This window comes from Condylura cristata, unplaced genomic scaffold, assembly GCF_000260355.1.
Source record: "Condylura cristata isolate star-nosed mole 26May11 unplaced genomic scaffold, ConCri1.0 scaffold00001, whole genome shotgun sequence".
NCBI classification, from domain to species: domain Eukaryota; kingdom Metazoa; phylum Chordata; class Mammalia; order Eulipotyphla; family Talpidae; genus Condylura; species Condylura cristata.
Genome location: NW_004567102.1, coordinates 68,585,807 through 68,599,443, shown reverse-complemented (window position 1 = coordinate 68,599,443; position 13,637 = coordinate 68,585,807). Strand labels below are relative to the sequence as shown.

General features: G+C 36.0%; 1 protein-coding gene across 6 annotated transcripts in view; it reads right to left on the bottom strand.

Annotated features, from left to right (window-relative positions):
• Positions 1 to 1,599: 1,599 nt before the first annotated feature.
• EYA4 (EYA transcriptional coactivator and phosphatase 4) overlaps positions 1,600 to 13,637 on the bottom strand; it is a 193,775-nt gene continuing 181,737 nt past the window's right edge. For 3 of the 6 annotated variants that reach the window (XM_004673865.1, XM_004673866.1, XM_012735329.1), the window contains 4 exons: positions 11,376 to 11,490; positions 7,785 to 7,906; positions 5,728 to 5,828; positions 2,315 to 2,395 (listed from right to left, as the gene is read on the bottom strand). In XM_004673865.1, the coding sequence (XP_004673922.1) occupies positions 2,315 to 2,395; positions 5,728 to 5,828; positions 7,785 to 7,906; positions 11,376 to 11,490 (419 nt within the window). Of the gene's footprint in view, positions 2,396 to 5,727; positions 5,829 to 7,784; positions 7,907 to 11,375; positions 11,491 to 13,637 lie in introns of all 6 variants that reach the window. The other 3 variants (XM_004673863.1, XM_004673864.1, XM_004673862.2) reach the window with 2 other exon arrangements.

Here is a 13,637-nt window from a genome sequence, read left to right as displayed (position 1 = left end):
TCTCTTTGCCCTCGGGAAGGGGAGTTTCTTTCTGCACCTACAGGTTTAGCAGCATAAATCTTGATCAAGATAAAACTGAATGAAAAATTTAGATGCCATGCCACCATTCTATCTTTTAAAGAAACTGGCTGCAAAGATAATTTTGTTTCATTCACAGCAATACATATTTAAGGTTTTAGTGCACAAAATATAATTAAGCACTTACAAATCACTGCAGCTTTTGAGTTTTTTGAAAGCCATTTCAAACTAAAGGCCAACAGAGGTGTATGATGATTTATTATTACTATTATTTTATTATTAAAAGTATTGTAACTGTAAGTTCTCTGCAACTGACCTTGTGGCAGAGGTAGCCAAAAGCTACAAACTTAAAAAAAAAAAAAAACCAAAAAACTATGGTCAATGTTTGTGTGATAAAATCACAATCTTATACTACATTGGATCTCAACCTCTTTTTGCTCAACATAAACACAGCCTTAGCATTCAGCTAAAAAAGAAAAAAAAAAGGTTTCTAGCCTTGAAAATAAAATTGCATTTCCATGGTGAATGTTGTGCCCAGTATTTAAGCACCGGCCTCAGGTGAGCCGCAGAAGCCTCAGGTAAAGAACTGCCTGGGCAGCCTGTACTTAGGGTGCAGCCTGGTGGCTGGATTCCAGTTTCTACGTGAAACCATTATGAGCATGGAACTGCAGGTGCAGACACCATTAAAATGTTGCTAGATCTTGAAGTATTTAATTTCCACAAGGGAAATCATGTCACACAAAATGACAGGAGAACCTGTATCATGTTTCTAACATGGGCTACACACCAAGAAAAAAAAAAAAACATGCAAACACAACGATGACAGGTTCTCCTTGCAATGAATGCGGCCCTTTGTGCAGTCACTGTACAGGCAAAGACCAAGGTAGGCTGGTCTGTAATGGAGAGAACCTGGATGATGTGTGAGGACAGCGAACCAGGTACGATTTCACTGTTGTGATTTTAGTGAGACTGCCAAGATCCGGCTCACTTGTTGATTTACTTCATGATGATATACTAGGGAAAATTTTTGTTAGTTGACGTCTTGTATCCACCTTCCACTACTGGTGACATTTCATTTTCAAAGTGGTATTGGGAATAAATGTACTTTGCTTTATTTAAGCCAACCTCACTCAGTGTGAATTTTAAGCTATGCTTATGGTATATCTTAATAATGCTTGGGTGGTACTTGCTTATGATATTCATGAAAATATTTTCTTTGTGCAACCTGCACATATCAAGAAGTTAAACTCAAAATAGTACAAGTTGTCATGAATATGGCTCTTAGTTTTCTCCAGTAAAACTGTAAGAAAAGGTATGCTACACTTCAACGTACAGTTCACTTTCTAAGTAAAGGTCCCACAGCCTTCCCCAAGCCTTCTGCTTATGGTTGGAAGCACAGATAGTTGCCTCATACAATTATTGGAATTATTAGAACCCAAATAAAACACAAGCTTTTCTTTATTATGACTGTTTTCTTGCAACAAATACTCAGTTTTTTGATGATACAGCATTGAGTTTTGACAGCTTGAATTTTAAATTTGGTCATGTTAAGAATGATCAAAAAAGGTTTTTGTTTCTCATTTATCTACAGAGATTTTTAACCAAAGTTACATTGTAACACACAAACGCTGTCTTGTCTTTAAGGCACAGCACATCAGTATGAACATTCTGTTTGCCAAACTTAAAAAAGAGACAATATTAGATTCCCATTTCCCCTCCCACAGCCCTCCCTGACAAATGAAAGAAAAACTGCATCCACTTTCAAAGTCAGCTGCTAATAAAGTCACAGTAAATTATTTTCATCAATAATTTACACAAATTACAGGTCTAGATAGGATTGTCCTTATACAGTCTGAGTGCATTCCAATTCAGATTTTCTGGGCTAGGTAGGCTAAAGTCAGATTCAAACCTCAGGGCTGAGAAGATCTCCCATATTGAGGAATGTTGTCAGACGGAGCAAGCGGCGGTGCTTCGCCAGAAGAGTTCTTTGTGAAAGCTGTTAATTCCAGTTAGGACTCACTTGGTGTGTACCAGCAACCTCCACAGATTTTTTTTTTTTTTTTTTTTAGAAACCCATTAAAGTGTTGTAAGTATAAGACCATAGAGCTTCCTTTCTGTAGCACTAAAGTTTAATTCCGCTCAGCAATCTGAATTCTTCGTTCTGGAATTTTCATTCCAAATATGATTTCATCCTTTAAGACAATTTATATGTGTAAAGCCAGAGGCATTGAATCACACATAAAAATTCAGTGTACTTGAAATATAAAAAAAATGGATCTCCAGCTAGAGAACACAGTTACAAATACTCTAATTCCAGTGCTTGATGTAGAGCCAAGAGGTCTGAGTGACTTGATATCCTCCAGAACGGCATGTTGTGCTGTGTGGTTAAGAGGAGGGATGGGGAGAGAAGAGGAAGGAGTAGAGAGAGATCATGACTATTGTCTTGGCGAAGCACAGTCCACAAAAGGATGTGTAATCCACCCAGGTTCAAGGGAAGGAATTTTAAGGGAGGGATGATCAAATTTGAAAGCTAGATAGCATCGATAGGGCATTTTCAAAATAACAGAGAAATAGATCTGAACTGGATGGCAGTGATAATAAAAGCAAGTGCTGAGCTTTCTTAGGTAATTTAACACTGATTGTGGAAGGCAGCATTACACCATCAGCAAGCTGGATGTCATACCGATGTGGCAGATGGAAAACAACTTTTAATTATTACATCACACCTGAAGATCTCTCTCTTAATACAAAATAAAATTTAAAGACTACAATCTTCCAAAGCCCGAGGCCTTTTGTGTACTTGAGAGGAGGGTGAATTCCATTCTATGTAAAAACTAATTTCAAGCTGGACGACATGAGGTCAGAAAAAAATGTGGACATGATTTCTTCTCCTCCTTGTCTGGAGTAACCAGCAAAGGAAGTCAGTTGAGCTGACCTGAGATATTATTTCACTGGTGTGAGAGTGAGAGAAAGTGCTGCAGCAACTATTCGCAGTGGGGGAGATATCACACCCAAGAGGCAGAAACTCTTCTGGGGCCAAGATTCTTAGGTAGTATTATGATTATAGTGCTACAAAAATGTATCAGTATGTAAGTCTAATTTTAAAATTTCATTGAGGGGTGTGGTTGGAGGGGAAAAGGTCTAAGAGAGCTCCTTCGTGGACAATACTAAAAATAGAAAAAAGAAATATGTCCACTAGTAATTAAGAAAAATGCTGTGAGTTTGGCCTTATCCCATCTTGTAGCACACATGTGGACAGAATATGTATGCATGTATATAATGGAAGTACTTATGCATACAAAAAACATGGAAAAGATGCTGTTGTAAAATTAATCATTAAAGTAATAATTACTATTTATTATACAATCATTTGCTGTCCAAAAGGTTAGCCACTAGCCCCAGTGCCCACTGAGTACTCGAGGTGTAGAGATGTGGCTAGTCCAATTCAAAATGCATATTGAATTTCAAAGACTTGGAGTGCAAATTAAAGCATGTGCTACATTAATAATCCTTATATGGATTAGATATTGAGATAATACTTTATATGTACTGTACTGAAGTAGATAAATACTAAAATATACTGTCTTTTTTACATTTTTAAGAACAGCTTCTAAAAAATTAAAAATTACAAATAAATTGAAAATATGAAAAATGAAAATATAAAAAAATCAAAAATATAAAACTGTATTCCATAATTCAGAGTGTGGTGATTCACTTCTATTCCTAAACTTTGAAATTACTCCACCAAGTTAATAATGTTTTTAGATCAAATTAAAAGCCAGAAATTCACCTAGATGATTTTTATTTCATTCAGCTCAGATCTATTTATCATAACAAAGTAATGCTTATATATCTGTACATGCAATTATATCTACATCCAAAGAAAAAGCATGCATTCTGGACACTAAAGAACCAACCACCTGTGTTTTAAAATAGAATGATACTCCTTCACCGTCACCAAAACTGTACCTACATAAACAACCATTTGGAAATAGCATTCGAGTCAAGGTTCTTATCCACTTGGAGTCATGCCTTTTTCTCCTTGTGTTTTAGTGTAAAGCAGAAGATGTAACAATTGGTATAGAAAATGCAGTTCTCATGCCATGGATAACTGGGATAGAATTTATACGTTTTAATTTTAAAAGGCATATTTTGCTTCTGGTTTTGAAAAGTGAATTTCATTAGTCCTGACTTGTAAGTTACATGAGGATTTCACAGAGGCTAAAAGGCATGTAAAACATTCAGCACAGAGGTTGCACCCAATGCTATTTGAGGGCTGTAATTGTGGGGCCAATATGAAAAATGGAAACAACCAGGATTTTGGACATTGAGGAACTCCAGAAGATGTTTCAGTTGTGTGCAACTGCAAACATTTCAAATAGCAGTCAGCAGTGAAAGTTGTATTTCTTGAGGCTGCACCTCTGACCTCATACAGAACCTCCTTGAGGCCACCATGAGTGCTGTCTTTGGTCTCTGCTTAGTATAACTGAAGTGCTGTGTGGGAAGAGTCTGCACCAGCATTAGTTCTTAATGTTAAGAAAACACAGCAAATTTCAAGTATCACTTCTAGCGTATCAGCAAAAATTTTAAAGTGGAAGCAAATTTATTTTCCACTTTGGTTGATTCAAATTGAATATTGACATCCATCATTCCTTTCTCTTTCTCTTAGTCATAAACTTTTCTAGGCTATGGCTTATGCTAATTTTTTTTAGGAGGGACACAGAAGTCATATCACTGGTTGAGCACAGGCCAGTGTCTAATGAAGGCCTTATTAGATGATGATTTGAAATCTTAAGATACTAAGAACATTCTTTCTGAGTCAGACAATTTAAGCCGATACGTCATTATTTAAAAATTTGGACTTACCACTTTGCTTTGCTTTATAAATCATATCACATTTATCCTGGCGAGATGATATTTCACTCTCATTCAGCGAAAGTGACAATAGATCAGCTCTCAGTCTGTTGACTAATAATCTAGTGTCGGAGGCCAATCCTGATATCCCTCGTCTGCTAGTCTTAGATTAATCACTTAGTTGCTTCTCACTGTCTTGATTTATTCTGCAGCAGTCTGGACCAGATGAAAAGGCTTATTTTTCCATACTACAAGCTCTTCTGAATATGTGTAAAATGAGCTGCTTGACTTTAACCTAGTACGAATGGCCCATCCAGATAGATGACAATTCTCTCTCAGGAGATACCTGGCACAGTGTCCCTAAATTAGTGCAAGGTGGCACAAAAGGATATGACGAATGCTCTCTCAATTGCTTATTTTTTTCCCAATGAGTACATCCACCCTCAGTATTTGTCACCATTAGGATATTTACCAGTGGGCCCTACAACAAGGCACAGAGGCTGGATGAGGAACAAAGCTGAGCACTGAGTGACTTGTGGTGTTTCCGTGGCATTCACTCAACTTCTTGTTAAATTTCATGTGCTTAAGAATGATTATTTGCTCCTATCTTTCTTAGAGACCACTACTACTGTGTGCATTTTACACACACACACACATCATATTTTTTTCAGGAAAAAAAAATGCTAGACTCCAAATGGTTTATTTGAATGTAAGTAATGACCTTCTCATGCTCTTACTGCTTTGCATCTATAAATTTAAATCATTTGTCAAGCTGCCATTGGGCCAAACTACAGGAATGCAAACAGAAAAGCTTGCATTGGAAGTATCACACCAACATTGTTTGAGACAGGTTACCTTTTTTGCTGCCTGTTCTTCTTCTACACCATCCCCAATTACAACATATACTACTTTTCTGCCAAACCTTTGCATTATTCGTTCAAAGCAACTTTCTTTTCCTGGAAGATAAACAAGATAAAAGTTCAGCGTGAAGTTACCTGGTTAGCGGCATGCTCCTCATCTCGGCCATCTCCAATCACAACATAAGTTATGTTAGTGCCAAATCTGGACACTATACGCTCAAAACAGCTTTCCTTGCCTGAAAAACAATGCACTGCTTATTCTTCCAGCCATTGCATTCATTAACCTGAAGATTCATAAAGTGTTAAGTTAATTTCTCTTAAACATCAATCACCTAAAGTAGCTTGCAACCTCTGGGTTTATGAGATCAACAATTATATTTGAATAATGTAAGCCTTTTCCTGGAAAGATTATTAAACAAACATGTTCCACACTCCAAAAAAACAGTAGGGTTAAGAATTTCAATCAGAGAAAATGTTAGTCTCTTTTACCCTGTCACAAAATACTAAGCCAACTTTACAAGCAATTAGAAATTTTAACAATTGTTTAAGTCTGTATTTCAATTCTATCAGTTTAGGGGTATAGATACACGAGTTAAGAATATTATTGTGAAAACTGAAGTTTCATCTAAAGGAAAGAGAAACTGCTAAGATGTGGATTTACCTTGATAAACAACTCCTTTCTTCAAGTGGCTGGGAGCTAGTCTGCTCAGGCTAGCTGCCCTAGCGGAACAGTCTGATTGGGCCACCGCACCGGCAGCATTAGTAGTCTGATGTGGCATTTCTACGCGCTTCATTTTTACAACATTGGCATTATTTTCTGAATTTCATTCAGTTCTGGCTGCTTCTGCATTTTTCCTTAGCCGGAGATTGCAAAATTGCAAAAAAAAAAAAAACAAAACAAAAAACCCAAACCTCACAAGCTTAAAGGGAAAATTACAGTTCTTTTGGGATTTAATTTAAAGAACAATTTGGCCAAAATGAAAGAGTATTCCTCCTATTAGAAGTAATGTTCACGCTAGTGCAAAATTTATTTTTCAAAAAGCAAATCAAGTTCTCTACATTAATCCTGGTAGCATTGCAATCTGGTTTGTATAGAAAAAGTGGATGGGATGATTACCGGGGTTCTGAATTGTGTTCACTACAATTTATAATTGACTTAACAAAAACTTGTTTTTTTTTTTTTTTTTAAACTACGCTCCTGAAACAGCTGCAACCAGGGGCCCTGTGGTCTGTGCCAGCTTTAAAACCCTGTAAGGCCCAGCATAGGTTATTTTTGGTAGGGGATTTTAGGATTTTGAGCTTCTCTTGTCAAACGGCCAGAGCCTAAGTTTATTAACCTTCAGGGCACATCCCACGACTCATCTATTTCCCCAGGCATTTCCTGGACAGACAGTGGAACATACAAGTTATTTTCTTTTAACTCTTCCCAATGGCAGAAGTTAATGAAGCTTCATTTTGAAAATTTATTATGAGAAGTTGAGTGTGTAAATTCACTCAAGTTAGGTATTATTCAAGTACACAAAGTGTAGTTCTTTTATAACTACTGAATATCTTTGGAAATTTTGGTTTGCGGTCATTTATGTATAATGAATGATCCAATCTGGTTTATGATTCATGACATATTTCTATCTGGAATTGACACTACCAGTCCAATCCATATAATACTCCCTGTGATATCTTGACAGTATTTTTAATCTTCGATTTAGGTGATTGTGTATGCCAGGATGAAGTACTATAGCCATGCTAGTTAAAGTACTAACTACCATGGCTAGAGTTAATAAGTATTATTTAAACAATTTGTGTGATAATATATATACTGTAAGTCATAATCATCCAGACTAGAGCTCAGGATTTCACTAGATAACAGTTTTTATTAAATTTGCACAGATACAGCTGTTGCAGAGGACTAACAAGTGATCTATGTCTGAATTTTCTTGATATTCTAATAGCAAAATAAATGAAAAAAGGAATCATGCAAAGATACATGTTATAAAAATCCCCACAACAGAGATGTGAATACATTTCATAAAGAGTTAGAGATCCTTTTCTTACCTATTTTAGTTGCACTGTAAATATTCTCAATGGGGAAAGCACCCCCTAAACTGTAGAGTAGAACCTTCGCGAGTGCTGGAATCAGCTGGGTAGTTGTTACCAACACATTTACGCAGTTACTCCTAAGGTATGGAGGAAACAGGCACATTTGTTTTCTAATAGTAAATGACTTCTAATGGTACAGATTTTAAACGATCACCATGGTTTCCCCATTCCGTAATGCATAGTCTCTGGTTAGCTAACATTTTAATGTATCACTGATACATTCTTAATTTTGCTGCTGATTAGGCAAAGACCTAGAAAGTAACTTGTCCATTAAATAACAACTCCTAAAATAATGGTACATTATTAATATTAATTTACAAACATGCTCTCTGTGGTAACAAATAGTTCAACATATTTTCTCAAAACAAGATGTTATTTAATGCTATATATAGATAAATGACAGAATAAATCATGGTGGAATGTAACAAGACACAATTCTTAATTACTTTTTCAATAAATAAAAATTGATTTTATCTAAGTTAAAAAAATTAAAACTGAACTAACAATGGTTTACAGCACTAAATATGATTTAGAAGTATAGGATCATATGCTTCAGATATATATTGCCATACCACACCCACCACAAAGGCACCCACTATCCTCCACTGTAGTCCATTGAAAGTGTTGACTTTTTAAGTGTAGGGATGTGGATCTGAAATCTAGCTATACCTCTTACACCGTGATAATCAGAGTTATATAATTTATCCCTTAATTATAAACTTTGCATATACTTATTAAATTTGTAAAATACAAATATAAAGAAGAAAATGAAAAACATCAATTTTATTTAATGATCAATGATTAACAGCTCTCCCAATTTTGTGTATTTGTACCCAGAGTTTCCGTTTGTGTATAAATGTTTACCTTATTAGGATAAAAAAATATACATACACACACACATATACATATGCATATAGGTGTATATAGTCATACATATGTTATCTTACTTTTTTATTTATACAGGAGATTTCATTTATGTCATCTCTTTATTATTTATATTTGCCAAAATGTATATATATAAATAAATACATAAAAATAATGTATAGAAACTGTCATGTGGCTGTAACCACAATATTCTAAATTTTAGCTACTTAGATGCCTTTTGATTTTGAAATATTATAATAATTTTGCCTTACATATTTTTCCTACACAATTGATATGTCCTGAGCATATACGAAGATGTAAGCCCACTTTACCTTAACAAATCTAATTTGGAAAAAATATTCTATATATAATCTCTGTAAAACAATAATGTAGGCAATCTCATTTAGCAAAGCTCATAAGATCCTCAAACTAAGTTCATGGAAGAATTAAAAATTTAAGGACTGGGCTTTCCCTGCTGGCACAAAAGGTTAAAGCACCACATTATGAAGCTCTCTGAAGCCACTGAAGCATGAATTCAATCCCTGGCCAGGGAGCTGACCCACATGGTGCAGCATACCTCTTCTGACCCGCCCGCTGCTCCCCTCAAAAATGTACTTTGTCAATCTGCCTGTTCTGCTCCCCACTCTAGCTCTGGTGAATCCTCTCACTCACCACACCTCTGGCCTTGTATCCCAGTTCTTTAAGCATAAATAAATCTTTAAAAAAAAAAATTTGAGGGCTAAAACATTGCTATAGACTGACAATTTAGCAATGGTTTGAATAATTCTCTATTTTTCAACATTCTAGGCCTTTGTGAAAATTATTCATTTATGGTAATACATGTCTCTAACTTAGGAAATTTCATGGTACTTAAATATTCTATTTGTAATGCCTTAATATTCCACTTCCTTTCCTTGTTATACCTTTATTTCTGAAATCACATACATGTGCAGCTGCTGTAAGATTATGAGCTCAAGGACAATCTATATGAAGGGAAAAGACAGCTACCAGATATCATTTACATGTGTAATCCAGAAAAACATAACAAAAGTTGTCAAAATCAAACCAATAAAAAAAACTCTAGCATCTGATAGCAAACTGAGGTAACCAGAGGGTGGTGAGGGAAGGAGTCCAGTGGAACCTGAGGGAGGATTGTGGGGTGCTGGTGGTGGGCAGGGTGTGGAAGTATACATTTGTAGAGCTTTGAACTTCTAAGCCCTGAGCACATACAAAGATGTAAACCCAATTTACCTTACTATATCTCATTTGGCAAAAATATTCTATATATAATCTCTATAAATATAACAATATCTATCAATCTACATAACAGTGTAGGCAATCTCATTTGGAAATGAAGACCTCTCCTCAGCAAAGTAATATTCCCTGGCATTGTCCAAACATGGCAGGACTCAGAGGTCTCAGTTTCCAGATTCCCTGACTTTTGGTCTCCATGGGACTATTTACAAAGATCACAAGCTCACAAGACTGAAAATCCCACTTTCAAACAGTTCTAATTGTTAGAGATTCTGTGCATGGGGCCAGAAGCTCCCTTCTTGGGATTCCTACTCAGCTGTCCTAATTCTCTCCTTTATAGACACAGAGATGTCATTTATTCCTATCCAACATTTCAAACAGTTGAAATTGGTAACTGTGTTCTACATAAGCCTCTCTTTTAGCCTAAACTCCCTGGCTTCTCCCTCGTATGTTCCTAAATCCCTGTGGCCACTTGCATGGACATAGGAAGCTTCAGCACCCACAGCCTCTGTTGGAAAGCGATACTGGAACTAAGCAAAGCACTCTGTTCAGGCTTTCCCAAACTGACCAGAAAGTCACTGACCCCCCAGCTCCCAAGGTGCACTTTCTCCATCAACACAGGTGCTGGTCCTGTCACATAAGTAGACGTGCCTGCACCAGCTGACATTTGTCCTTTTACTTCCCTGTTCTGAGTCCTGGACTTTCCTTTACCCCACCAAGGCTTTTCTGTGTCCTTATTCAATTGATTCTAATATTACCTTTCTATGAATTTTGTCTTATCATAAATTTGCTATGAATACCTTTACTTAGATGTCTAACTCATCATTAAAGCTCAGAAATAAGAGAGTACAAAGATTCATCTATGCCCCCCCTAGATATTACTTTCCAAATTTATATTACTGTAGAAATTCGCGCTTATGGCATATGGTATTAACTAGTTGTAGATCTATTCAATTCTATTATTTCTACTGGGACAGTATTTTACTGCTCAGTTCAAATAACACAAAAATTGTAGGTTTTACAGAAGCTTGCTCTTGCTTTTTGGGGTGCATTTAAATATATATAGTATCTATGTAATCTAAATGACTTTCAGATGTTTTGCTTTTGCCATCATTTCCTATATTTTATTCCCAACAGAGTGCTTTCTATTTTCATTACAAGTTATGTTAGTTTTCTTGACAAATTATCAGTGGTTATGAAGAAAAAAGGGAGAGATGGGATCTCCTGGTTAATTCTAAGAAGCAACATCTTTCATACCCCTTTTCCCTCCTGCATCCCCTACCCCAATGCACAATGAGATTGAAAGTCACTCGAGTCAATGAATTATTATGTCTAAAACAACCTATGAATTATAACATTTTAATATGTTCTACTGTTAGATCTACATTTCAATACAATAAACACAGAAACTTTGGTAATACTACTTACCTAGTACTAATAATTGATAAAGATTTAAGTGCATTTGTAAGCCAGGAGTCTGTCAGACCTTCAATCTCTGCCCTTAACTGCAGCCACGCATCTCTCTTGGCAGGGCCAAGGAGTCCTGCAATACCGGGGAGCAAGGCAGAGTCAAGAAAGGAACATTTCTCCGGAAAACCCATTTTGTTCTCACCTCTGTCTACATAAGTAATTTTTATTCCAGCTTAGATTAAACAGGGAATGAGAGGCTGATATCAACAGTGGTTCTTCAGTTTAAAATTGATTGGATTTTCATTCAACAAACATTTACTGAGCAACTTCTAGATATCATGTACTGGGCTAAACACTGGAGATGACAATGAAAAAGTGGGTCATGATTGTGTAGCTTCATTCAACCTAGAATCAGGCACAGGAGACACCAATTTTAGAGGGGTTTTGACATCTTATGTGCCTGGGTCTATTCCAGAAATCTACATGCAGGTCTGCAGGAGTAGTCAAAGTCTACCTGCCTGGGAAGACAAACCTAGACTTCTGTCTGCTTGAAGCAGTTCATTTTCTTCTTAATCACAATCTTTGCCACTTTGAAACAATAACAACACTGTTATATGCAGCAGTTACAATGTTCTAATATGAGGCTAACACTAGTACCATTATTTTCTTTTGCAAAAAGAAGTCAAGAACTGTGTGTGACACAATTATGGACATGAAATACAGACAGTGGATGAAAACTCCACTGATGCTAGGCTAAGAAAAGAAACAGGCATGCAAATGCTTTAAGTTTTTGTTTTGAGATAAAACAGGATCATGTAAATCCACTAAAAAGGGAAAATAGTTAATGAGTTAAATCATATTGCAGAATGCTGGGAGAACATTTATAGGGAATTGTTCCTTAAATCAAAACTTACAGTTTCTAACAAGTCTCACTTGTTCTTGATTTTGTATAAAGAATATAATGCATCAGAGAAAATGAACTCTTGTGTTAAAGTTTTAAAGATATTTGATTATTAGCAATCTTGTAATTTTTAAAGTAATTTTAATAATCCTTCAAGAGCATGTCATACTTGAGTGATACAAATTAACTCAGAATATCCCAAAAAGGATATTTATTTTAAAAATTAAACATATTACTCATAATCTATTTTAAATAAAAATCTATTTAATTTAACCAAAAAATCTTGTCTACAGTGAATTAGGAAACTTGAGTTGTTTCTCTAGAATGCATAGTAACTCAGTAGCCTGCAGGGATTGATTTCTCATCTGAAAATGAAGGTTTCCCATATTAAACTTCCTTTTGGATCTCACACTGTTTTACTGTTGTCGTGCAGTTGTTGACGACCTGTATAACAACTACTATGTGACTCTAAGCTGGTGAGAAATGGGTGTGCAAGGCGAAGACACACACTGCTTCCGCTGCAGAGACTGTACTGGCCTTTGTCATACAAACATAAACAGACATTTTATTTATTATAGCGTATTCTATGACATAAGATATGCATATGCAATGTATAGTATGCACACATATATTTAGCTATATCATTTCATGTGACACTGGTTTATGATCCTCATTCTTCCTTTTCCTTTTATTTTAAAAAAACCAAACAAACAGGGTCCTCCCTGGTGGCACAGCAGGTTAAAGCACAGCACTAGGAAGCAAAAGCCATTTCAGCCTGAGTTCAATTCCTGGCCAGGGAGGTGACCCACATGGCGTGGCAGACCTCTCCTGACCTGCTCACTGCTCCCCTCAGCAATGTACGTTGTCAATAAACCTATTCTGCTCCCCACTCTGTCTCTGGTGAGTCCTCTCACTCCCCTGCACCTCTGGCCTATACCCCAGTTCTGTATGCATAAATAAATAAATAAATACTAAAAAATAAAACAAAAAACCATAGGGAAGAATCTTCTGTGATCTTCTATCTAATCTTAGGATTTAGTTTATTTAAAATTAAACCTAATAGTGGAGACCATCAACAATTAGTGTATTAGGAAGTACTTTGTTATGTTGGTTTTGCTATCAAAGGTCTTGATAGCACCTGTAATAGATGAGTGACTCAGAGGCTGTTTTATTATTTACAACAGGTTATTTGACTCTTGAAAATCATAATTATCGTTACCTCTCAATGGGAAAGATACACTATCAGAGAACATGTGGTTTTTAAAGGGCCAAAGTAGACTGCTGCAAGTCTTTGAAATTACAGAAAACACTGTTTATAATTACTGCTGACAGGTTCTTAGAGGGTAGTGATTGCTAAGGACTGGCGTTCTTCTCTTCTT